This window comes from Gadus morhua, chromosome 19, assembly GCF_902167405.1.
Source record: "Gadus morhua chromosome 19, gadMor3.0, whole genome shotgun sequence".
In the NCBI taxonomy this organism is placed as follows: Eukaryota; Metazoa; Chordata; class Actinopteri; order Gadiformes; family Gadidae; genus Gadus; species Gadus morhua.
The window spans coordinates 7,981,762-8,008,275 of record NC_044066.1 but is presented as its reverse complement, the minus strand read 5'-3'; the positions used below and the strand labels follow the sequence as shown (position 1 = coordinate 8,008,275).

The 26,514-nt window shown below is 44.2% G+C and overlaps 3 protein-coding genes across 6 annotated transcripts; 1 reads left to right on the top strand and 2 right to left on the bottom strand.

The window, feature by feature from the left end:
• The first annotated feature begins 24 nt into the window (after window positions 1-24).
• dnajc21 (DnaJ heat shock protein family (Hsp40) member C21) lies at window positions 25-7,328 on the top strand. Of its 4 annotated transcripts, none has more exons than XM_030342320.1 (12): window positions 25-447; window positions 681-774; window positions 987-1,110; window positions 1,776-1,907; window positions 2,379-2,683; window positions 3,180-3,340; window positions 4,143-4,233; window positions 4,362-4,529; window positions 4,616-4,664; window positions 4,931-5,130; window positions 5,288-5,375; window positions 6,714-7,328. In XM_030342320.1, the coding sequence occupies exons 1-12, from the start codon at window positions 351-353 to the stop codon at window positions 6,864-6,866; spliced, it is 1,662 nt and encodes a 553-aa protein (XP_030198180.1). In that variant the 5' UTR covers window positions 25-350; the 3' UTR covers window positions 6,867-7,328. The 4 variants fall into 4 exon arrangements, with proteins under 4 accessions (XP_030198180.1, XP_030198178.1, XP_030198181.1 ...); XM_030342318.1 differs by having other exon boundaries at window positions 4,928-5,130; XM_030342321.1 differs by having other exon boundaries at window positions 26-447; window positions 5,291-5,375.
• On the bottom strand, window positions 7,216-16,451 carry LOC115532500 (alanine--glyoxylate aminotransferase 2, mitochondrial). The gene is made up of 14 exons (XM_030342325.1): window positions 16,164-16,451; window positions 15,704-15,786; window positions 15,287-15,477; window positions 14,663-14,786; window positions 14,344-14,438; window positions 13,599-13,689; window positions 13,156-13,249; window positions 12,074-12,174; window positions 11,842-11,934; window positions 10,880-11,012; window positions 10,109-10,197; window positions 9,867-10,016; window positions 8,259-8,357; window positions 7,216-7,836 (listed from the first exon to the last, which is right to left on the bottom strand). Exons 1-14 carry the CDS (start codon window positions 16,264-16,266, stop codon window positions 7,735-7,737), a joined length of 1,548 nt encoding a protein of 515 aa, XP_030198185.1. The 5' UTR covers window positions 16,267-16,451; the 3' UTR covers window positions 7,216-7,734.
• A 481-nt stretch (window positions 16,452-16,932) lies between these two features.
• Window positions 16,933-24,533, bottom strand: LOC115532499 (alanine--glyoxylate aminotransferase 2, mitochondrial). Its single transcript, XM_030342324.1, has 14 exons — window positions 24,386-24,533; window positions 23,947-24,029; window positions 23,361-23,551; window positions 22,720-22,843; window positions 22,316-22,410; window positions 21,788-21,878; window positions 21,437-21,530; window positions 20,898-20,998; window positions 20,667-20,759; window positions 20,210-20,342; window positions 19,114-19,202; window positions 18,859-19,008; window positions 18,332-18,430; window positions 16,933-17,893 (listed from the first exon to the last, which is right to left on the bottom strand). The coding sequence occupies exons 1-14, from the start codon at window positions 24,486-24,488 to the stop codon at window positions 17,792-17,794; spliced, it is 1,548 nt and encodes a 515-aa protein (XP_030198184.1). The 5' UTR covers window positions 24,489-24,533; the 3' UTR covers window positions 16,933-17,791.
• Between the last annotated feature and the right edge of the window lie 1,981 nt (window positions 24,534-26,514).

Here is a 26,514-nt window from a genome sequence, read left to right as displayed (position 1 = left end):
GTCGCCGCCGGCCTCGTTACGTCATCACCAGTGTGTGTGTGTGTGTGTGTGTGTGTGTGTATGCCGCTTCGAGATCAATTCAAAACATACATGAATTTATATGTCTAGTTTTGGAAGGGTGTCTAGAGATTTTCTATTGTTAGGCCTTTGACACGTAAGATCAAGACATTTCAATGGCACGTTTAAAGTAACTCAAGTTAGTGTTATATAACAGTGTAAGCTGAACGATACTTCATTTAGCATGCTACGTCAATGTAGAAGAGCTAGCTAGCCACCATACGCTGTCTTCGGTCTCGACAACGTGATCAACCATTCTTCTGTATTTATAACGGATTTGGATCCTATTCACTATGAAGTGCCATTATGAAATCTTGGGGGTGAAACGGGATGCAGGAGACGATGATCTCAAGAAAGCCTATCGCAGATTGGCATTGCAATGGCATCCTGGTGAGTTTATACCCTGGTGAAGTTCTACGGACGACAGGGACTTTATCAAGACAATTGTTCCATCAGGATCAGCTCAGACGTTCTCCCGAGTATGATTGAGCTTTTCTTTAACACAGATCATTGTGCGCACTCTGATTGCTACATTTTATGATCCGTCAATTTGTGATCATATACATTTACAGTTTTGAATGTGTTATGAACTCTGAACATGATACATTTTTCTCATTGAACAGACAAGAACTTGGACAATGCTGAAGAGGCATCAGAGCACTTCAAACTCATCCAGGCAGCCTACGAGGTTCTGAGTGACCCGCAAGAAAGAGCCTGGTACACGATTAACACAAACTCCACATTATCGATTTGTATACTTATTATAGCTGCACATGTGACCCATCTACTATACTCTTGGGAATCTAGTGATCACATTGGAAGCGAGTGAGGTTGAGGGCACATAGGAGAGTTGACCTCTTTCTGCCAAACTACCAAAGTACAGAATGAAGAGCTCTAAACAATCCATCTTTGCCCTATTTCCATGGCAGGTATGATAACCACAGGGAGGCCCTGCTGAAGGGAGGGGTGAGCGGGGAGTACAAGGACGACAGCGTGGACCTGCTGCGGTTCTTCACAGTCACCTGCTACTCCGGCTTCGGGGACGATGAGAAGGTGGGTCGGCTGTTAATGCTCTGATTATCAGCATAGCTAGCTACTCACAAAGCAGGGGGACACATAAGGGTCAGACTGACTGTGCTGTTTGGAGTGTTTCATTTGTGTCATGGAGGTTTTTATCTGTATGAAAGGGTTGCTATTACAGAACATTAAAACATTATTAATTGAAGTAAAAGTCGATTGGAGTGTGACGGTGTGTACTTGTCCCTACCCCCAACATTTATTTAGGTTTATGCATGAGCTTTCCTTTCATTTGAAGTTATGCACACGTTTTTTCTATATTCAATATATTGGAATCATTGCATACATATTTTTAATTGTGGGCTTGGGTCTAGTTGACTGATCTTCCAGTTTATTACCAACAGGGTGCAGCATAAGTCTATTGTCTTCCAGGTATGGGGCTGTTTTGGGATATTGAATGATCTATATTGTTAAGCCCTTTGAGAGAGACTGAAGAAAAATACTTATTTTGAAATATTTTTTATGTTAGTAGCAGCATTACTAAAATTATTGTGCAAAGTTATTGCACACAACAAGATTATGTGCAATAATTAATATTGAAAATATTTCAGAAATCAAGTTCAATATACTGTGAAATGATGCAGATCACCTCGCTGTTGTTCGTTGTCCCTCTCCCATTTCTTAATCTTCACTTTCCCCAGGGTTTCTACACTGTGTACCGCGGTGTTTTTGAGTCCATTGTCAATGAGGAGATGGAGCACAGCAAGGAGGAAGACGAGGATGACGAGGAAAGCTTCCCCTTCTTCGGAGACTCCCTGAGTGACTACGATACGGTGAGTCATCGGCGAAGAGCCCGCCATCAGGGCGTCCCAATGCTCAGAGAAATGCTCAGCCTTTAAATAGCATACATTTGTGAAATAATAAAGATAGGCTAAAACAACCAAGAATTATGAAGTTTAGGGGCAAAGACGAAATCATTACAGCTGAGATATTCGATGTTCTCATATTCAATCGTTTCGTAACATTTCTGTACTCGGATCTCATAGCGTGAACGTAAGCATATCAAAACTAACATCATCATTAGTAGTTTGCAAGGAAAGACCTAATTCACAGTTCAACCTCTTCTTACTCCACATCTAGCATTTCATTAGCCAACAATTTGATACTGTAATCCTTAAACAATAAACAAGCCTACTCCAACGATCAATACGCAACGTCAAAACCAGAATCATGTGTGTATATAACACAACCAAGACCTGAGTGTTAACATATTTCCCAAAATCGTTCCCCCATCTGTCCACCAGGTGGTGCACCTGTTCTACGGCTACTGGCAGAGCTTCTGCACGCGCAAGAACTTTGCCTGGAAGGAGGACTACGACACGCGGCAGGCGTCCAACCGCTGGGAGAAGCGCGCCATGGAGAAGGAGAACAAGAAGGTGCGCGAGAAGAACCGCAAGGAGCGCAACGAGCTGGTGCGCCAGCTGGTGGCGTACGTGCGCAAGCGGGACCGCCGCGTGCAGGCCCACAAGGTGCTGGTGGAGGAGCAGAACGCTGAGAAGGCCAAGAAGGCGGAGGAGCTGCGGCGGCAGCAGAAGCTGAACCATGCCAAGTGGGTGTTGCAGGGTGGGGTTGGGTGGAGGGGTGGATGGGTGGCTGGAGGGACTGAAGGGCCAGACAAGATGAATAAATGGACTGGGTGAATGGATGCAATGGATGGATCAATGTAATTGGATGGATGGAGACGAGATTAACTGAAGGACTGGAGAGATGGATCAATATAATTTGATGGAAGGATGGATGGAAGATGAATTGGAACGGATGGACTGGACGTATGGATTGTTTGTCGACCCTGTATGGAGGGTCGACGGATGAACGAAAGCCTGAAGAATAGTAAGGAATGGACCGATGGCTGGATGAGATTGGCTGATTGGTCGAAGCAGTTGTATAGCAGAGCATACTTGGAACATGCAACGTACCGTAAACGGTTCTCTTCTTGGTGGGAGGAACGCGACGAGGCCTTCTCCGCCTGGTCGGTTTTGCTCCCAGGTCGTGTCGGGTGTTCCTGTGTGTGCGTGACCTTGTGGCCTCGCGCCGTGTTCCCCCAGGCTCGCGGGCGAGTACAAGGAGCAGAGCTGGGCGGCCATGTCAGAGCTGGAGAAGGAGCTGCAGCAGATGGAGGCGCAGTACGGGAAGGAGTTCGGGGACGCCTCGGAGAGCGAGGAGGAGGAGAGCGTCGACGGGCAGGAGAAAACCAACGGAGGAGAAGGTCGGGCCGCACGGCATTTTGTTTGGGCCTCCTTGGTTCTTATTTGGTGCACATTTATTAATGCGTAACTGCAGAAAACAAACATTTCAGTATAATTCTATTCGTTTCTGAATCAGGAATTGAGTCAGTTTAGGGAGTAGATTTTCATTATGAATGTAAAGGGCCATGGAAGTTAGGGTTCACGATGAAAACTATTATTTCCTGTCGGGATTAATCCATATCTTGTCTTATGTTGTAATCCATTTGGATGGTACGTGCAAGTTGTAAATTGCAAATCTCCCAGCTTTCTTGCGGAATTTGCAGAGGCACGTCCCCTTTTGGTCGGGGTATCTTTCCCGTTTCTCATTGGCAAGTCATTGTTATTGTTAGCCACATAAGCCTCTTTAGCAAACCAGCTCGAAAACAATCAACCCAAGTTTACATTGTATTGCACACACAGCAAGACCGTGCAATGCATAAATTGGTGACCGGCATAAAGAAGCAATGTAATCAAATGTGTAAAAGCATTTAAAATCTACATTAATCACCAACGTGATACAAATACAAAGTAAATTAATCTATTTACGGGCGCAGCCATTTTTGTTGACGAGTAGTACGTTCGGCATAACTGAACTCGCTCTACTTTCAAAGCGACGAGATATTACGACCAGGAGGAGAGTGGGTCTGACTCAGTGAAATGCCGCAAGAAAGCTGGGAGATTTGCAACTTACAACTTGCACGTACCGGTGCACCATCCAAATGGATTACAGCATTATTGTGAGTGTCTTTCTTTCTCTCTTGTGGCGGGATTTTATGACTGCAGGCGGACCTGATGATGATGATGAGTTGGCGGTTGAATACTACGATGACCTTTACTGTCCTGCGTGTGATAAATCCTTCAAGTCGGACAAAGCGTGAGTAGCTCACGTCATCATTCACTTCACTAGACCTTGAGAAGATCTTGCCTTTTATTAGACTTATTGAAACCTTGATCTGAGAGCTGTGTATTTCTCTTCTGCCGTGCGCCATGCGTCATCAACAGAATGCTGAACCACGAGAAATCCAAAAAGCACAAGGAGTTGGCGGCGTTACTACGGCAACAGCTCGAGGAGGAAGATGACATGCTTGGCCTGAACTCTGAACGGAAAAGCAAGGGAGAGGAGGAGGAGGAAGAGGAGGAAGAGGTTGAAGAGCAGGGGCCAAGGACGAAGTATGTCTCTCGTCCATCCATACTGTGTTTTTAACATTACAACATTCTTGGAGTTTGGTATTCAGGGTGTGTCTTCCCCAACTCAGGCTGTCCAAAAAGCAGAAGAAGAAGAAGAAACAGAAGAAGGCGGAGCAAGTGAGTACACAGGCCGGGGCTCATTGGCTGGATGTGTGTAGTGACCTCCCTCGATATTTTACAGATACCGATATTCTTAAGCTGCTAAATGTGGAGGCGGATGTTGCTACATTGGTAGTCTTTGCATAGAAACACAGCCGCATGGCTTTTAAAGTAAAACGAATAAACACTAGTCGTTATTTTCCATTTCACTCCATTTTCGGGGGTAACGACAGCTGAAAAACTTTTAGAACGCTGTGTATGACGACACCATTCTGCCTCAGCAGAAAACTGCAGAAGTGGGAGAGGTGGTGGAGGAGACGAAGGAAGAGAAGGAGAAGAAGGAAGAGGGGGAGATGAAGGCAGAAGAGTCAGCCCAATCGCCCGAATCGGCCCAGTCCCAGTGTAAAGATGAGTCCGAACCAACGAACGCGTCCACACCGGAGTCCCATGGCCAGGCTACCCCTCCCCCCACAGAGGTCAAAAGGTGAGCAACTCAATTATTAATCAAATAATGTACAAACACAATGTCCTGGGCCCGGAATGGAATTCCCTGCCTGAGCGATAATAACGTCCACTAATCCTGCCTGCCATTTAAATAACACCCCCCCCCCCTCTCTCTGGTTGTCCACACGATGACCCAGTAGCTCTCCAGCTGTGACCAAGGGAAAGAAGGCAGGAGGAAAGGAGAAGAAGATTGTCCCGATGAGCTCCACAGAGAATAACCATGAGGTAGGCATTGTAGTCTGCAATGATTTATTACTTTATTATAATTACAGTGTATTGTCAACTGTCGGAGATCCATCTGGCTGGGTTGGTTAATCAGAGTAACCATGAGGTAGGCATTGTATTGTGTATGATTTAGATTATAATTTAAGTGTATTGTTAACTCATGGCCTGATGTCTATCTCTGTGCATTATTCACTAAAATGTTACAATTTATTTAAAAATAATTGGATGGTAATTTAAAGTAGATCACTTCTTATTTGATTTTGATTGACTCAAATGGTCTATCTAAATCTCTAAGCAGTTAAGTTGGCAGCATACTTCCAGAGAAGTGGATTTTATTTCAGAGACCAAAGAAATCCTTCACAGACTAACTTGTTTTATCCTCAATGCGGTTCCGGTTGATGTCCATTCAGTTAGGACAATGCGGTCTCCATGGAGACGGGATTTAATGCCGCGTTTCCACTGCAGGGTGCGGAACGGATCGGATCGCAAAGGTGCGGTAGGGAGGGGGCGGTATAGCCCAGCTCAGTTCCGAGGTCGCGTTTCCACTGCCGACAGTACCCTTGGTGGTAGGCCGGATGTCGATCGCCGCGGCAGCTACGTAAACATCGTAAACAACGTCTTCCTCCCCAAGAATGCAGACGAACGTCTCCACCTGCTTGTTCGCCCAAGCAAGCTTTTTACGCGACATGTTAATTGTAAAGAATAATACCTCGAGGCTACTGTTTGTTTGTTTTTATCCCCGCGTCACCCGGAAGTGACGATTCTGTCGACCAATCAACGGAGGGGGGGTGTAGCTAGAATTTCACGGGACCCTTTCAGGCGTCTGGTCTCGTTTTGGGTACCGCAACGGAGGAGTCCCGAGAATGGGGCCGGAACGGGTACGGCAAAGTCCGGGTCACGCCCACTTTTGGCGGTGGAAACGCGACCCGACCCGCACCTTTGCGATCCGATCCGTTCCGCACCCTGCAGTGGAAACGCGCCATAAGAACCAAATGAAATCACCTCGCCCCCCTCTCTATGTGACATTGCGGTTACCTGTGGAGATTTCAGAAAGTTCGAAAATCTTGGCGCTGTAAGAAGTGCTGAATCTTTGTGATATATATTATATATATATATTATTTTTTTCCACATGGAATTTCTAAAGCATATAACATTTTAAACATCAGTTGACTGGATATGGCATCTTCAAAACCCCATATCATTCATTATGGTCATTATCTTCTAAACACATATTTCAAATATACTGCTCATTGATATATGGGTGTGTTTTCATCTCACACACTGGATGAGGAGAAATGCATTTCCCTCATCATACCCCTTCTGCAATGTCCTCCACAGAAGGACGGCATCATGCACTGCGTCACCTGCCACTACGAGTTCTCCACCAGGAACAAGCTGTTTGACCACCTCAAGACCACCGGCCATGCCACGCCCCTCTCCTCCTCTGGCTCCGCCCCCAAGAGCAAGAAGGAAAAAAAGAAAGCCAGATAACAGATCGAGTGCAGGACCCCAGAAGGGGTTTGACTTTTGCATGGATCCGAAGATGGAAATTCCCCTTACCTCAGAGGGGAAGGGAAAATGGACACACAAAGACACCTCAACAAGTGCTTTGAGATGCTTTTAGTTTTCCGTGTGGCGGTGTGTGTTGTGCATTGTATATTTAAGAGATTGGTTTTTCTGTACATCGACATGTCCTTTATTAGAAATAATGCATTTCATCCTACGTCATCACGTCGGAAAGTAAGAATTAGTAAGAATATGTATTGCGTTGATACTGGTGGTATTCAGAAATTGGAAGAGAAAAACAATTCGTTCCAATAGATTCCGCTTCATATTTTCCTTTTCCGGTCGACAATAGCAGGCTTTTTTATTTTTCATCATTCACAGCATGTGAAATGCCATATACATATTGGACTGAAATTTGCCCAAATTAAACCTAATTCTAATACAATCTGGGCTGTACATGATTAAAAATGGTCGGTCAGTCCATAGAATAATTTGTTATATCAAATCAAAACATATACGTGCCAGACACCTATATTAAAATCCAAAGTTGTACAATGAAAGTAAAGAAGTATAATTTGTCAATCATAAATTGTGTCTGTAGTAGTAGGTGCTAGGGTGATTGACAGGTGGCTGCTCTCTGGTGACCATGTCCCACATGACCAGGTGGCAGGTTGACAACAGCCTTCATCCAAGCAGCCATGACAGGCTGGACTAAAAAATAAAGACCCTGTAAACATGTATTTGACCTTTGACCGGCAACAGTGTGGGCTAAATGAGCCGATTGGTCGGTGTTGAGTTGGGGTTGATTCTTGCAGGCGTATGTTTGGAGACGGCGGGCCACAGGTGGGTGTCGCTATCGTCTGTCCATGTAGTTCTGGATGGATCTGTCGAAGACCGCCAGGAAGTAATCCGCGTCGTCCTTAGTGACGCACATCGGAGGCTGGACCCTGAAGTTCTTTAGTCATAACCAGAACAACAATGATGAGGAGAAGCATTAAAAAGGTTCAAATGTACTGTCCCCTAATGCCTACAGCCTACCAGTAGGCCTACATTAAGATGCCTCTACCCCTCAGCTGCTTATTAACACATCTAAAATATTGTTTTTATCAATGAGTGCTAAATGACATGATATTAATAGATCAAGGGTCTGCTGAATGACTCGGTTGTTGTAGAGTAAGGGCTAAATTACTATAGCGATAGCGTAGCCGTCTCCTATTCAGCTGAATGGCTATTTAGCTGAATGGCTAAAAAGTAATACAGTAAGCAGATTTAAGACTTGATTATAAAGTCCTGCTGAATGACTACATAATAATAAGTAGGGTAGGGTCTGCTAAAGGACTAAACATTAACATAGTGGTGGTTCAAGATGTCTCTCACCTGTCCGTACACGCCTCCCTTCCCTATGAGCACCCCCATGTCCTTGGTCTCCTCAAAGATGTCGTTCATGGCCGCGGGAGACAGAGGGGTTCTGCTCACCTAATGGGTCATCAAGTGTTCCCATGAACCGTCAGAAGAACACTCAATAAAACAAAAAGAGAACCACCAGCACTGGTTTTCTTTTTACTAAACATAATACCAAAGGTATAAGCAGAGGGACACACACACTCAAACATTCATGCACTTTCCAACAATGCTCCCCAAAGCTAATCTTAATGTTAATAGTGGAAGTGGAAGAACCAGAGACGTCGGAGAACCCGACGCAGTCGTTTGAGATTCATAATCGTCCGGGGCGCACCCAGCTTTTGGCCATGATAATATCTATTATATGATATAGATATCGATGCATAATATGATCTTATTTAGATATAGAGCTCCAGGACTCCCGCCGGAGCGCCCCGGAGTGCTGCCATTATTTACAGAAGACGGCCAAAAGCTGTGTGCGCCTCGCCATTGCGATACATCCACTGTAAACACAGAGCATGGTACCATGGCTGCAAGCTGATCAGGGCCAAACCCCCACCCTCTACCTTGACCCGCCACGTTTGTGGAAAGCTCATTGTGGTAATGGCTCGTAGTGGCTGTAATTCTTGAACGTCTTCAAGTAGACCTACTGTATAGGGGCCCAAAAACAGCTATATAAAAGCATTCATAAGTAGCATGCCTATGACCTTTAACAACAAAGAATTAGGTTGAGTGCAAAACAACATATTATATGACTTTTTTCTTGTTCAAAAGAAGCTTATTTGAAGATAACAATTTTTGAACCAGGTTGCAGTCAGATTGTTGAATTTGTGAAATATCATATCTGGAGGACTATATTAGGGAGTCAACTGCATATAAATTAATTTGACACACTCCTGACCCATGCAACCGGGCGAGAGTCCATTTGGAGGGATTTTTAAAAGCCTTTTTATCCTCCTCCGCACGTTGATTGAGCACGTGAGAGAGCGAGAGCGAGAGAGAAACGTGCGTCTTGCGTCAAACCTTCCCAGGTACGAAGTCCGGTTTCACCATGGACATAATAAAGGAGGATTACACCGAATTCTGCGACCCACCGAAAAGTGTGACCCCAGGGGGCGCTGTTGCACATTTTCTGCAACATGCACGTGTGCATTATATCAAAAACATAAATATAACATAAGATCTCCCCCCACCGGTGGGTCTTTCTTTTATTGATACTAACATTAATTCCAAACAGCATTTTACACAGTAGCCTATAATAGGAAATACTCAAAGGTAAATCAGCGTAATTTAACACTGAGCTTTTGATGGGTAAAGAAGCAACGGTGAAGGACCCTACTAAACGCCCTATCCATTGTATGGGTCTGTGAAATGCAAATCAAATCAAATCAAATGTATTTATCAAGCACCTTTAATAAAAAAGGTAAGGGGTTGGGGGGAGATCTTATGTTTTATTTATGTTTTTGTCATGCCTGTCTACGCTTCAAACTCGTGCATATTGCAGAAAATATGCAACAGCGCCCGCTGGGGTCACACTTTTCGGTGGGTCGCAGAAGTCGGTTTAACACCGGCCCCGGCCCTCACCTTGTCCTCCACCATCTCCACCCCGATCTGCAGGCCCTTGCCGCGGACGTCGCCGATGATCTCGTGCTTGTCGCGGAGCTTGGCTAGCTCCGTCAGGAGATAGGTGCCCACGACGAGGCTGTTCTGCTGCGTGCCGTCCTCTTTCATAACCTGTCGAGAGGAATGGGGGGGGGGTGGGGTTCACTGTCACTGTTAACTTTTGTAGTTAATGTACTAAATGAAACAACACAATGAATACCCACGTCCAAGACTGATGAGGCGATGGAGCAGGCCATGGGGTTTCCTCCGTACGTGTTGAAATGAGCTCCCTTGCTGAAGGCAGCAGCGATTTCTTAGACGAAAAGGAGCAAAGATAATCAGTACTCGAGACTCAGGATCTCTCACAACGTGCATTTAGCTCAATAGTGCTCATGGTAGTCCAGGTCGTGGTCAACACTCTACTGCATTAACCCTGTCAGATACAACCAGCCCACTCCTGCCACAACTGAAGTGCACCGCAGAGTCGCCATCTTTACACATTCACCTGCCCAGAAGATCAAAGTCAAGAGTAGCAGTTTTACTTATTTACTTGTGTGTACTAATTGCTGCTACAAACCATAGGGACCCGAATCACCATGGACACGGGATTGTATTTTATAATCTAATATTATTATTATAATATTATTATAGAATTATATAATTACCCTTACCTGACATCCAGGTCCATGATTTTATTTGAGACTCAGTAAGAATACAGGAAAACAGCCAAACACAGAATTTAGACTAGGAACTAAACCTGCTCTTATTTTAAAACTCAAGCACATGGAGTTCAAGCCAACGAACTCCATGTGCACCAACAATCAGAAGGAGGACACTGAGTTCATTGCAGCACATGCCTCCTTGGCTCTTTCACAAGAACCATTTATGTAATCCATTAAGGATTACGTTTATTAACTAGCCAATAATTACCAACAAAGGGCTTGTTTCATCTCCATTTTTCTGAAGGCTTGCTGGTTGTTGTGGTGCGGTCTCACCCGGTGTCGTTACAAGCGCCCCCATAGGGAAGCCACCAGCGATGCCCTTTGCCATGGTCACTATATCAGGCATCACCTCGTGGCCTTGGAAACCCCAGAAGTGGCTCCCGGTTCGTCCAAATCCAGTCTGGACCTGGTGGATATAAAAACATGTCAAGTGCGCTTTAGTTGCTTTATGATTGTTTAATTTGTGTGCTTAAAGGTGCTGTAGGTTGTAGTGTCAAGGGCTTTTATTTGATCGTTATCGGTTAGAAATGGCATAGCCATGAAATGGCTTGTGAGTTGAATGTGCAGGCTTCTGTATGAGACAATCTGAATTATATACTGCTCCCAGCTCATTTCTGACCAATAAGGGTATCGCTTCCCTGGTTCTGGGAGTCCATCTTGCATGGCAATCAAAGGTGGATGATTGCACGCTCGGTTAAAACATCTTGCTCTTTTCTCAGCTTTTTTGCCCACTCTCTGCCCATCCCTCAAATCTGGCCTACACAACCTTCTACAACACATCTATTGTGTTGTACCAACTAACCCTAACATCTATTTGGCGGGCCTATGATTGGTAATGGCATCACAAAGTAAATGACAAAATTAGTAATATAAAAAATAGAATGGACGCTATAAAATTGTGCCAAAATATTCAGCGATCTGAATAGGGTCCATATTACATTGACCGTTTTTAAGATTCAGATACAACCAGCACACTCCTTCCACACATGAAGTGCATTGCAGTCTCCACATTCACCAGGCCAGATGATCACAAGTCAAGAGCAGTAGTTTACTTATTTACTTGTGTGTACTAATTACTGCGGCAGAAGGAAACACCATAGCTTTTATCCTGTCATCACACACAGGATAAAACATGAAATAAATGCAATCGAAATAACGCTCAAATATTCAGCAATCTGAAAAAGTGGTGAGATGAAATCACGCATAGAGTCAAAGTAAGGGGGTGTTTATTTCACCTCATCAGCGATGCAGACGCCTCCTCTCTCCCGCACCCTTTGGTAGGCCTGCTTCAGGTAGTCTTTGGGGTATTGCACCGCTCCCCCTACGCCCTGCTCAGCCAAGTCCAAAACAACACAAATATGTAAAGATTATGCAGAGAGAACATCATTTAAAAGGAAGTTTGATGATATGAATTATGCATTTGTACTACAACATTGAGACCTGTACACAAACAGGTATGGCTGGTACCTGAATAGGCTCCGCAAAGAACGCAGCCACACGAGAAGGAAGGCTGGTGGCAAACGTCTCGTCAAGTTGCCCGATATACTTATCGTTGGCCATGCATTGACCTAGACCACAAAAAGAGATAATGGAGAGATGTGATTCATTTTAAAACAAAATGTGGTTAATTCAAAGAAGAAAGAAGAAAGACATATTGAGCGAGACTTGGTTCAGCCATGCATTCCACCGCTGTCCACTACTCTTGGTGACTGCCTAATGATATCTCTTCTCTGATTGGTTCTGATGGCTGGCCACTACCTCACTAAGAGAGGCCCCTGCTCCCGCTCAACCAAACACCAAACTTTACCATGAGGCATTTGAAGCAGTTTGCTTATTTGATTAGGTCTTTCAATTTCTGGGTTGTCGTTAGGGGTGAATGCCATTACTGCAAGTTACTTTGGATAAAAGTGTCTAAATAAAGTGTGTCTAAATAAATGCAATGTAAAAGAACAGATAGGTCAATCTGGAATATCCTCTAGTTGTTTTTTAACAAGGTTCCTTGCATTGTTTTCAAATGAATGCATTAAACTATTTTTGGATGCACTTGTCGTAAGCAGTGTAAACCACACTGCCAAGAAGCGTCCGTCAGTGAGTGAGGGACCATTCCAAACATGACATTCCGTTGAAAGTCAATCATCTACATCGGGAGACTTTGACTTCCAACCAAACCGCCATGACCCAACGCCTCGACCAAAAGCTCTGCCCAAAAGCTTATTTTCAGGCCACAGTCCCTTACAATTATACCCAAGATAAGGGGAAAGGATTTCCACACAGTGCCACGTGATCCTGTTCAACCAACCAACAAACCAGTGTAACACTCAAACCAGTACAGTTGGACCGCAGACCTCACCGTACTACAGTACAGTTCTGTGTTAAATAGACGGAGGGTCAAAGATCTCCCGGCTCTACCCCTAGATGTGGGTTCACTCTCTGCTGAGGCACAGGGATGTAGGTTGGAGGAAACGAGAGGTTGGATGTTGATGTACATTCAGTCTGATCAATACCTTACAACAGGAAATAGACTGGGTTTTTTGTCAGCTGTGCGTTACCTTGAGGGCAATCGCAGGTCCGGATGGTCTGTACCGGGGAGTCCCGGCAGTGACTCCCTCCCCAGGGCCCTCTGAACACATCAGGACACATGGTCTATTCAGTGGACAAAGGCTGTGTCAGCTGGAACCGCATGCACATCACACCCGTGCAGCAATATGTAGGCCTGGGATACAAATATCCCAGGGATTTATTAAAAACTCCATGTCCATTGTTTGGCGGATGTTTTCCCCCCTAAAGAGACAGTTAATGTGCAGGGGGGGGGTTGGGTATCCTGTTCATTGATGGAGACAGTTAGAATGTGGATGTTGGGGTTTGAACCCAAAAGCTTTAGCTGGGAGTCAAAACCATCCTATCCTCTTATTCTATTTCCCCTCAGGATAATATAGTGACACTGTGCTGATGATTATGGGGTTTGTTTATAGTTTTGCGAGCGCATACGTACTGTGGTGCAGCCTCCGTTGGCAACGGGGTACTTGTATGCCGAGTTGGAGGTCAGCGCCATGGTTTGGGGGCTACCACCGTGGTATGACCCTCTGGAAGAGACAGTTGTGTCATTGGTTAATTCCTTTTTTGATTGCTATTTATTCTCAAAATGTAACCAGCTGGCAGGAGGAAATACAAGCGTTGCCCGGGTGATGTCACTGCTTACCATACTTGTGGTATGAAGTGACCGCCCCTTGAACTACTTCAGCCAATCAAGAAGCCTTATTGCAGTAACCAGTGGTTTAACCAGTGGAGCTGCCCATATAGACGCAGGACAAACACAGGTTTCGCTCCTAATAATGGGTCTGCTATCTTTGTATACCAGGGCGCTGGTTGTAAACTTATCTCCACTAATCTGGTCTGCTACACGTGTTCTGGTACACTAAGTAGCAGACCCATCATGAATGTAATAAAAGACACCCGTGTGTATCTGAAATGGTCTACTGTGTTTAACTTATTGAAAATAATTGTTAATTTCTATGTCAACATAGTCGATATTTTCTGCTAAATTATAAATACATTTAACATGCATTCATTTTTTTACTTTTCCTTTTTTTTTTAATTATCTAGCATCTATGACGATGTGAAGCACCTGGAGTCTGCCTCGTGTATGAAAAGTGCGATATAAATAAAGTTGCCTTGCCTTGCCTATATGATCTCATATTATGAAAAGTATATCCATGAAAGTAGATAAATGAGACCACCTGAGGGTGATGATGTCATGGTTGCCTGTGTGAAGTCTGGCCATTAGCATAGCTAGGTCGTTAGCCTCGGAGCCACTGTTGGTCAGGTAGACCACCTAAAGGAGGAAGAAGACCAACTATTATTTATTATTTATCTTATATTGTAGATCGTCATGGTTGGCGAAGAGAATGAGGGTGACAATGATGCATTTTCAATGTGTAAATGAAATATGTTCAAATTATTATTTTTAAATATTTTCTTCCATAAACGGAGACCTAGTAATTGAAAGAAATGTACTTTGATTCCGAAAACTTTAAAAGGGCAGCAGGCGCCTCTGACCTTGAGGGGGTCTGGGAGGAGAGAGGCCAGTTTCTCGCAGTACTCCTGCAGAGGGGGGGTGACGTAGATGCAGGTCGTGTGCCATAACCTCTTCATCTGGGCCACCGCGACAGCCGTCACCTTCCTGATACAAAAGAAATACATGGAAGAATTGCTTCGCATTTACATTAAGGGTATTTCGCTATTTTTGAGGCTTTTATCCAAAGCGACTTATAACCAACATACACACGTTCACACACCGACGGCGGAGTCGACCATGCCAGGCGACAGCCAGCTCGTCGGGAGCAGTTAGGGTCAGCTAGGAGGTGCCGGGGTTGAACTAGCAACCTCCTGCATACAAGTCAACCCGCTCTACCTCCTAAGCTCACACTGCTTGTGCTGCTATTCATGTCATCTTTTCTTCGCCCTGCTTTCCTGTCTCTTCACTGTCCATGACGCAATATACATATATATATATATATATATATATACACACACTAATGTACACGATAAATATAATCATGGAATAGATCCAAACAAGCCACAGATCCCTTAACGTTTAAAAAAGTCTGCTCGTTCTAAACGAGTCAACAGCGTAACGTTGAGGCGAGTGAGGAGAACAGTGCGGTGTCGACGGGGTCTTACGGATGGCAGTGTCCTACGCTGACGGTGGCCACTCCCGCAAAGAAGTCCAGGTAGCGCTTGCTGTCCGTGTCCCACAGCCACTGCATGTGGCCCTGGTGGATGAACACCGGGCTCTTGTAGGAGGTCACCTTCATGGTCATGGGGTGGCAGTTGAGCTTGCGGATCTCAATCATGCGCTGCTTGGACATGCCCTGCAGAGAGGACGAGAGGGAACGACAGAGAGAGAGAGAGAGAGAGAGAGAGAGACAGAGAGAGAGAGAGAGAGAGAGAGAGAGAGAGAGAGAGAGAGAGAGAGAGAGAGAGAGAGAGAGAGACCCCCGTGAATCATTTTTGTTGTTTTTGGTTGTTTGCCTATCTATTCTCCACACTTCACAAGTCCTCACAAATCATTGGTGCACTAGTTGAACAGGTGCTCACTTGATGTTTCAGAGGTTTGAAGTCACATGGAGGCATTGGAGGAAGGTCATGTGACTTGTGTGCTGCTTTCTGACAGGCTGCCCCTGTGGAAAGGTATTGCGGAAAGAGATTATCTACTTGTTGCTTTTAATGCATTAATTTAACATCCCTTTCCTCGCACAGCTCACCTTTGTTACATTTTATGCACTGTGTTTGCCATAGTATATTATCAGATGTGCAGTATAACGTGATCATTATGCACAGTGACTTATATGCAAGGGTCATATACTGTATGTAGGTCATGATAAAACACAGTAGTTACAATGAGTAAATACAATTAAAAAGCAAGTGTAAAACACTTAAATCATGCATTTGATTTTTTACATTTACAGTAGTTTGCAGACCATCTTCTGGCACTTTACCAATAGTTTTGAGTTGATGTTTTAGCAAGTCTGAAACCACAAACATGGCGTAAACTTACCACTGGCACGGTGGAATTTGGCCAAAGCGGCCAAATTACAAGTTTTTGACATTCTGCTACCAACATGTGGTACCCTTGTCAAGCGAGGGACAGCCTTCAGCATGCTGGCGGTAGGTTCTTCTGCTTCTATCCAGACACTGCAGGTTCGTCCTCAACAGATAGAGCGATGGTGGGCGGGAGGAATCCAGCCAATCACACCGCGACAACCATTATTTACGTGCACCTAAGTGTCAATCATAAACCCACTGTTTCGGAGACATTGATATAGTTCCTTTACCCATTTTCAAATCACAATAAAGCAAAGCTTTCCCCTAATTATAAAAATACATTAAGCTATTAGCGATTCTTTTTTCTTTTTTTTTTACGGGTAGGCACAAAGGCTGCATTCCAATTAGGTCAGGGAGCGACGTGGGGCCCCTTTATTCTATCCACCGAATTCCGTTGCCCTGGGATCTTTTTGTAACGGAGCTCTCTGGCTCCGCCCCAAGCGCAAGAAGGAAACGAAGAAACCCAGATAACAGGACCCCATAAGTGGTTTGACTTTTGCATGGATCCGGAAGATGGAAATTACCCTTATCTTCTTTAATAGGTCCACGAGAAGGAAGGGAAAATGGACACACAGACATCTCAACAAGTGCTCTGAGATGCTTTTAGTTTTCCGTGCAGCGGTGAGTGTTGTGCAAATATAGCCTATATTTAAGAGAGATTGTTTTTTCTGAAGGACTACATCTACGTGTTCTTCATTAGAAATAATGAACTTTATTCTACGTCAGAAAGTAAAAGTCTTTAATGCAGTTGAACCTTCCAGAAGGAACAAACGATTCTGTCCATAGATTCCGCTTGGTATTTTCCTTTTCCCGTCAACAATATAGCAGCCTTTTTTTTAAAATTATTTAATCATTCACAGCATGTGACATGCGAGTTATATACATATTGGACTCAAATTTGCCCAAATCAAACCTCATTCTAATAAAATCTGGGCTGTACATGATTAAAAATGGGTGGTTGGTCCAAAGAATAATTTGTTATATCAAATCTAAACATATTATCCGTGCCAGACGCCTATATTAAAATCCAAAGATATACAATGAAAGTATAGAAGTACAATTTGTGAATCATAAAATGTGTTCCTACAGCCAGCTTCCAATTGTCATTTTTAAAAACCGGCTACTTTACATGATTCTTTCTTCATACAGCGTAATAATTGCTATCAAGATAGATATTGATCACTTTTCCACACACTTCATCTGTCTTACTCTCATCTCTATCTCGCGTAGTCTATAGAGCTATCCATCTTTCTTCCTCTAAATGTCTCATTCTCCATCTCTCTCTTTCTATCTCTCAATAGAGTTATTTGTAGGTGCTAAGCTGATTGACAGGTGGCTTCTCTCTGGTGTTAAAATCCAATGCTTCTCACATGACCAGGTGGCAGGTTGACAACAGCCTTCATCCAAGCAGCCACGACAGAGGCTGGACTAAAAAAACAAAAAAAACATTCAGACACTGACAACATGTATTTGACCTTTGACCCCCGACGGTGGGGCTATAAAAAACGATTGGTCGGTGTTGAGTTGGGGTTCATTCTTGCAGGCGTATGTTTGGAGACGGCGGGCCACAGGTGGGTGTCGCTATCGTCTGTCCATGTAGTTCTGGATGGATCTGTCGAAGACCGCCAGGAAGTAATCCGCGTCGTCCTTAGTGACGCACATCGGAGGCTGGACCCTGAAGCTCTTTAGTCATAACGTAAACAACAATGATGAGAAGCATTAAAAAGGTTCAAATGTACTGTCCCCCAATGCCTACAGCCTACCAGTAGGCCTACATTAAGATGCCTCTACCCCTCAGCTGCTTATTAACATGCATCTAAGATTCATTTTTAATCAAAGAGGCTTAAAACAGTGCTAAATTACATATAATATTACAAATATAATATTAATAGAGCAAGGGTCTGCTGAATGACTTTGTTGTTGTAGAGTAAGGGTCGGCTAAATGACTATGTAGTAACAGAGTAAGGGTCTCCTAAATGGCTAAATAGTAATAAAGTATGCAGATTTATGAGTAGATAGTAACAATAAGGGTCTGATGAATGACTAAATAGTAATAAAGTAAAGTCCGCTTTATGACTAAACAGTAACAGAGTGGTATTAAACTGTAAAGATGTCTCTCACCTGTCCGTACACGCCTCCCTTCCCTATGAGCACCCCCATGTCCTTGGTGTCCTCAAAGATGTTGTTCATGGCCGCGAGAGACAGAGGGGTTCTGCTTACCTAATGGGTCATCAAGTGTTCCCATTAACCATTCAGAAGAACACTCAATATACCCCCCCCCCCCCCCCCCCCCCCCCCCCCCTCCCCCCGCAACACACACACACACACTGTTGCAGCGTTACAGCATAACTCGTTTGCGGTTAGGAAGAAGAGTAGCAAACCATTTCGGTTCCCTCAATCACTAATGGCGGCAAACAACACGACTGCCGCTCCAGGCTAATGGTTAACCTCGCCGTGACTCTCTCCAGAACCGTGCACCCTGAGGACACCGGGCCGAGAGGCTCTCTGAAGGGATTTGTCAAAGACCCATTATCTATTCCTCGGCACGTTGAAAGAGCACGTGTGCGAGTGAGAGAGAGAGAAACGTGCGTCTCACGTCGTCAACCCTTCCCAGGTACCAAGTCCAGCTGTGGGCCACCGGCCCTCACCTTGTCCTCCACCATCTCCACCCCGATCTGCAGGCCCTTGCCGCGGACGTCGCCGATGATCTCGTGCTTGTCGCGGAGCTTGGCTAGCTCTGTCAGGAGATAGGTGCCCACGACGAGGCTGTTCTGCTGCGTGCCGTCCTCTTTTATAACCTGTCGAGAGGAATGGGGGGGGGGGGGGGGGGGGGGGGGGGGTTCACTGTCACTGTTAACTTTTATAGTTAATGTACTAAATGAAACAGCACAATGAATACCCACGTCCAAGACGGATGAGGCGATGGAGCAGGCCATGGGGTTTCCTCCGTAGGTGTTGAAATGAGCTCCCTTGCTGAAGGCAGCAGCGATTTCTTAGAAGAAAATGAGCAAAGATAATCAGTACTCGAGACTCAGGATCTCTCACACCGTCCAATTAGCTCAATAGTGCTCATGGTAGTCAAGGTCGGGGTCAACACTCTACTGCATTAACCCTGGTTAAGATTCAGATACAACCAGCCCACTCCTGCCACAACTGAAGTGCACCGCAGAGTCGCCATCGTTACACATTCACCTGCCCAGAAGATCAAAAGTCAAGAGTAGCAGTTTTACTTATTTACTTGTGTGTAATAATTTCTGCTACAAACCATAGGGACCCGAATCACCATGGACACGGGATTGTATTTTGTAATAGTTATTTAACAATTATTCGCCAAAGGCTAAGGAGATAGTATTCATACACTATTCATGGAGTCTGAGGTGAATAATTGTTTTAGTATAGACTACACGTGAACACTCCAAAAATAAACAAGATAACACTTTTTGCCGGGATTTATTTGTTTTCATTAGTGGTTTATTGTTTTTTATTAGCGTGACGAGACGACCTTCACATGATGAAAACCATATCCCGAGTTTGAGATCTCAAACATGGGATATTGCCCAATATCCCGAGATAGCGAACCAATCAAATTGCGCCATCTTAGGAGGTTCACGTGTAGCATATACTAAAATATAATATTATTATTATAATATCATTATATATTTACCCTTACCTGACATCCAGGGCCATGTCTTTATTTGAGACTCAGTAAGAATACAGGAAAACATCCAAACACAGACTTTTGTAACTGGGAACTAAACCTGCTTTTATTTTGAAACTCAAAAGAGCACATGGAGTTCAAGCCAACGAACTGCATGTGCACCAACAATCAGAAGGAGGACATTGAGTTCATTGCAGCACATGCCTCCTTGTCTCTTTCACAAGAACCATTTATGTAATCCATTAAGGATTACGTTTATAAACTAGCCAATAATTACCAACAAAGGGTTTGTTTCATCTCCATTTTTCTTAGGCTTGGTAGTTGTTGTGGTGCGGTCTCACCCGGTGTCGTTACAAGCGCCCCCATAGGGAAGCCACCAGCGATGCCCTTTGCCATGGTCACTATATCAGGCATCACCTCGTGGCCTTGGAAACCCCAGAAGTGGCTCCCGGTTCGTCCAAATCCAGTCTGGACCTGGTGGACATAAAAAGATGTCATGTTTTTAAGATTCAGATACAACCAGCACACTCCTGCCACACATGAAGTGCATTGTACAGTCTCCACATTCACCAGCCCGGATGATCACAAGTCAAGAGCAGCAGTTTTACTTATTTACTTCTGTGGACTAATTGCTGGGGCAAATAAACAACCATGGAGACACCAATCACCATTGACTCGCGATAAAACATGAAATAGATGCAATTAAAATTATGCTCAAATATTCTGCGATCTGAAAATGGAGTGATATGAAATCCCCCACAAAGTGACGTAAACAGGGGGGGGGGGGGGTTACTTCACCTCATCAGCGATGCAGACGCCTCCTCTCTCCCGCACCCTTTGGTAGGCCTGCTTCAGGTAGTCTTTGGGGTATTGCACCGCCGCACCCATGCCCTGCACAGCCAAGTCAAAAACAACACAAATATGTAAATACTACACATTTCAGAGAATATTATTTAAAAGTTCAACGGTATGAAGTCTGCATTTGTGCTGCAACATTGAGACATGTTCACAAACACGTATGGCTGGTACCTGAATAGGCTCCGCAAAGAACCCAGCCACACGAGAAGGAAGGCTGGTGGCAAATGTCTCGTCAAGTTGCCCGATATACTTATCGTTGGCCATGCATTGACCTAGATGACACAGAGAGATGAGAGATGTGATTCATTTTAAAACAAAATATATATATTTTTTTGGTGTAGGACTTAGTACACCACAGCCCTTCCACTACGCTCTGTAACTGCCTAATGGCATCTCTTCTCTGATTGGTTCTGATGGCTTGCTACTCCCTCACTATGAGAGGCCCCTGCTCACACTCAACCAATCACTGAGTGTTTCTTGTCCTGGCTGCACAATGGTTGAACGAGCTAACCGGACCATTCTACACTACAGTCCTATGTTAAATATAGACGGAGGGTCAGAGATCACCCGGCTCTACCCCTAGATGTGGGTTCACTCTCAGCTGGGGCACAGGGATGAAGGTTGGAGGTCAGATGTTGTTGATGTACATTCAGTCTTGTCAATATCTTACAACATGAAATAGACTGGGTTTTTTGTCAGCTGTGCGTTACCTTGAGGGCAATCGCAGGTCCGGATGGTCTGTACCGGGGAGTCCCGGCAGTGACTCCCTCCCCAGGGCCCTCTGAACACATCAGGACACATGGTCTATTCAGTGGACAAAGGCTGTGTCAGCTGGAACCGCATACTCTATTATGTATATCATTATTTCGTGTTTGGCAGATGTTTCCCCCTCTAAAGAGTCAATGCACGGGCTGGGTATCTTCTTCATGGATGCCGACGCAACCTTTGAGCTGGGAGTCAAAACCATCCTATCCTCTTATTCCATTTCCCCTCAGGATGAAATAGTGACACTGTGTTGATGATTATGGGGTTCGCTCATAGCTGTGCGAGCGCATACGTACTGCGGTGCAGCCTCCGTTGGCGACGGGGTACTTGAATGCTGAGTTGGAGGTCAGCGCCATGGTTTGTTGGCTACCACCGTGGTATGACCCTCTGGAAGAGACAGGTGTGTCTTTGGTTAATTTATTTTTTGAGTGCTATTTATTCTCAAAATGTAACCAGCTGGCAGGAGGAAATACAAGCGTTGCCCGGGTGATGTCACTTCTTACCATACTTGAACTACTTCAGCCAATCAGAAACACTTGTTGCGGTAACCGGTGGTTCAACCAGTGCCGCTATGTTCTATGTCGACATAGTGTATATTTCTGCTTAATCTTAAATAAATAACTTTAAAAAGTTTTTCTTGTTCCTATCTATTTTTTGGTATTATTTAATTTAATTGTATGGTGATGTTTCTATGTGAAGCACTTTGAGTCTGCCTCATGTATGAAAAGTTCTATAAAAATAAAAATGCCTTGAGTTGCCTTTACGATCAAATATATTCTCACATTATGAAAAGTATATCCATGAAAGTAGTGAAATGAAACCACCTGAGGGAGATCATGTCATGGTTGCCCGTGTGAAGTCTGGCCATTAGCATAGCTAGGTCGTTAGCCTCGGAGCCGCTGTTGGTCAGGTAGACCACCTAAAGGAGGAAGAAGACCATCCCTTCACCGCTCATACTAACCGATAGTTGGTTAGTAAGTTTGTTAGTTTGTTAAAGCTGGTCTCATTTAAAACTATCCACTATTTATCACATATTTATAGTTTGGTTGTTTGCCTTTTATGTTCCATTTCTTTATGTTGATAGTTATGGTTGGCGAAGAGATTGAGGGTGTCAATAATGCATTTTCAATGTCTAATAATGACAATGAAGTAGTATTTACAGTCAAATTATTATCCCAATATATTTTCTGATTACAAAAACGGCAAAGGGGCAGCAGGCGCCTCTGACCTTGAGGGGGTCTGGGAGGAGAGAGGCCAGTTTCTCACAGTACTCCTGCAGAGGGGGGGTGACGTAGATGCAGGTCGTGTGCCATAACCTCTTCATCTGGGCCACCGCGACAGCCGTCACCTTCCTGATACAAAAGAAATACATGGAAGAATTGCTTCGCGGCTCATTTACATTACGGGTATTTAGCTTTTCTTTGACCAAAAAATATATTGACCATTATAGACATGTTCTCACACCAACGCCATGCAAGGCGACAGCCAGCTTGTCAGGAGAAGTTAGGGTTATGTGTCCTGCTCAGGGACGCCTCGACTCTCGGCGGATCGAACTAGCAACCTTCTGTCTACAAGTCAACCCGCTCTACCTCTGAAGCTCACCCTGCTTGTGCTGCTAGTCATTCCATCTTTTCGTCATCTTCATTTCCTGTCTCTTCACTTTCCTTGACACTATATATATATATATATATATATATATATACACACACACTAATGTACACAAGAAATTGAATCATGGAAGAGAACCAAACTAGTCACGATGAAATCCTGGGTACCGTAACGGTTAAAAAAGTCTACTCATTCTAAACGGGTCAACAGCGTAACGTTGAGGCGAGTGAGGAGAACAGTGCGGTGTCGACGGGGTCTTACGGATTGCAGTGTCCTACGCTGACTGTGGCGACTCCCGCAAAGAAGTCCAGGTAGCGCTTGCCGTCTGTGTCCCACAGCCACTGCATGTGGCCCTGGTGGATGAACACCGGGCTCTTGTAGTAGGTCACCTTCATGGTCATGGGCTGGCAGTTGAGCTGGCGGATCTCCATCATGTGCTGCTTGGACATGCCCTGCAGAGAGGACGAGAGGGAACGACAGAGAGAGAGAGAGAGAGAGAGAGAGAGAGAGAGAGAGAGAGAGAGAGAGAGAGAGAGAGAGAGAGAGAGAGAGAGAGAGAGCGAGAGAGAGAGAGAGAGAGAGAGAGAGAGAGAGAGAGAGAGAGAGAGAGAGAGATAGGGAGAGAGAGAGAGATAGGGAGAGAGAGAGAGAGAGAGAGAGAGAGAGAGAGAGAGAGAGAGAGCAGAGAGCAGAGAGCAGAGAGCAGAGAGAGGGAGATTTAGATCATGTGAATCTTTTTTGTTGTTTTTTGTTGTTTGCCTATCCAGACATGCAATTGTACTCTCCACACTTCACAAGTCCACACAAATCATTGGTTCAAAACTTCACTCGTTAATCAGGTGCTCACTTGATGCTTCAGTGGTTTGAAGTCACATGGAGGCATTGGAGGAAGGTCATGTGACTTGTGTGCTGCTTTTTGACAGGCTGCCCCTGTGGAAAGGTATTGCGGAAAGAGATTATCTACTTGTTGCTTTTAATGCATTAATTTAACATCCCTTTCCTCGCACAGCTCACCTTTGTTACATGTTATTCACTGTGTTTGCCATAGTATATTATCAGATGTGCAGTATAACGTGATCATTATGCACAGTGACTTGAATGCAAGGGTCATATAGGTCATAAAGCACAGTAGTTACAATGAGTAAATACAATTAAAAAGCAACACTTAAATTATGCATTTGTATTTTACATTTACAGTAGTTTGCAGACCAGCTTCTGGCACTTTTCCAATAGTTTTGAGTTGTTGTTTTAGCAAGTCTGAAACCACAAACATGGCGTAAACTTACCACTGGCACGGTGGAATTTGGCCAAAGCGGCCAAATTACAAGTTTTCGACATTCTGCTACCAACATGTGGTACGCTTGTCAAGCGAGGGACAGCCTTCAGCATGCTGGCGGTAGGTTCTTCTAATTCTGTTTGGACACCGCAGGTTCGTCCTCAACAGATATGATGATGATGGGCGGGAGGAATCCAGCCAATCACACCGCGAACAACCATTACTAACGTTCATTTAAGTGTCAATCATAAACTCACTTTTTGGAGACTTTCATATAGTTCCTTTACCCATTTTCAAAATCAGTAACTGGCTTCATCAGTAGCTGAAGCTAGCAGATTAAAATAAGTTATCAGTGCGTGATGAGTAAAGTATGCCAGCCACAATGCTTTTGACCCAAATTGTGTTTTCATCCATACAAATGGATTAATTTCACTATTAACAAAAACATGTATCCATAACAATAGTATGATAGATAAGTTACCTGTAACAAACTGTTAGGTTAGTGTGATGGAAAATCTACATGTTACGTTTTTTTTTAGGGTTTGTATACTATTCCGTGTATGATCTTGCCACCCTGTTATTCTGCAGGGTCGTCTAAAATGTAAATCTTAGTGTTTCATGTGATGTAATCTGGTTTCACATTCCGTTTCTGTGTTGTCTGTAGTTTGGTTTGGGCCTGTTTTCCTTGACCCCCTGGGGAGCACAGAGAAGCAAAAGGTGATAAGGAACAGCCTCAACCACCTTCTCAACCTCTTAAGGAACTAAAATCAATTGATTAACATCTGGTTAACAAAGGCTTTTGGTTTATTGGGGGGCCACTGCCCTCAAGGATCCGATCTAAGTGTATAAAAACTCCTGACTTTGGTCACTCAGCGGACTTCTCTGAGCGTGTATTTTAGAGTATGAAGTAAGACGCAGGGCGAACTCCCATCTGAGGCCTCAGATTATTGTAGTCTATGCCTGTTATGTTGTTTGTTGATGCATATTGTGATGTATCGTGTGTATTGTGTGCTTTTTGCATCTAAATATCTCATCTGTCTTAGACGCAAACTCTGATAGAGAAATTGCCACGACATTAGTTCATCATTTCCCCACGGCCGTTTCCTTTTTAAGTTTGAAAATCGCCTACAGTCTGCTTTTTAAGTTTGATAATTTTTTGTGAATCTGCTTCCTACACAAAGTAATTATACCCAATCGCCATCTCCAAGTCATGTCAATATCATGTCATTGAACTAGCGTCGCTCACCTACACGCTAAGTGAGTTGAGGCATCATAAGGCAGTCAGTTCATACAAACAGGTCATCTGTGAGAACCCTTTTCTTTTTAAATGATTTGCTGAAATGGGGCATCAACTATCTATAGCTTGTGGCAGCAATCTCCTTGACACCATATGCATATCAGGGGACCCGACCCCCGGATTGGGAACCACTGGGGTAAGGGTAACAACAAATTCTGCAAGACAGGTTCACTATCCTCAGTCAGACACCCCTTTGGACCAGAAGTACACTTTCATATATTCATGTTATCAGAAGCCTATTACCAAGGTGGCAGGAAAATTTGACTCCTAAACAAAAGCTACTGGGTTCGTTACCAGAGGACTACGGTCTCATAAACTGCTCTGGATTTAAGCGTCTACATCACTAAATAGCAAATAGTCGAAGTGAGCATCCTGATTAGAGCACGGTTTAGAGGTCTGCCTCATCGAAACACAACTAGCATAAAGGCTCCTTTCATGAAGCTACTACTTCAGTGAGGCATGTGTGTATTTTTGCCCCCAAGAAAAAAACATTCTTCATTATCCAGGAAGAAATCTGGAGAAGGGACACAGAGTTGGGAGGTCCTTCCTTCAAGGGTTACCTTGAACCACCTACAAGGTTCCTGCAGGTGATACCTGCGATTTTATTCAAGAACCTTATTTTTTCAGCCCTTCTATGTGTATGGTGGTCCAGGAAAAGAGTGGATCACAAGCTAAACTGTTTTATCAAGTAATATGAGGTTGAAAAAATAAAAACGAGGGCATTGTGGAGAAGAGAAGCCTCTATCATATGTCTGGACGGATTTCTGTTGGGTGAGGTTAAAGACTCCTACCAGTTTAACAAGTTCACAGACATATTAGTTATTACAATTGTCCAACAATAA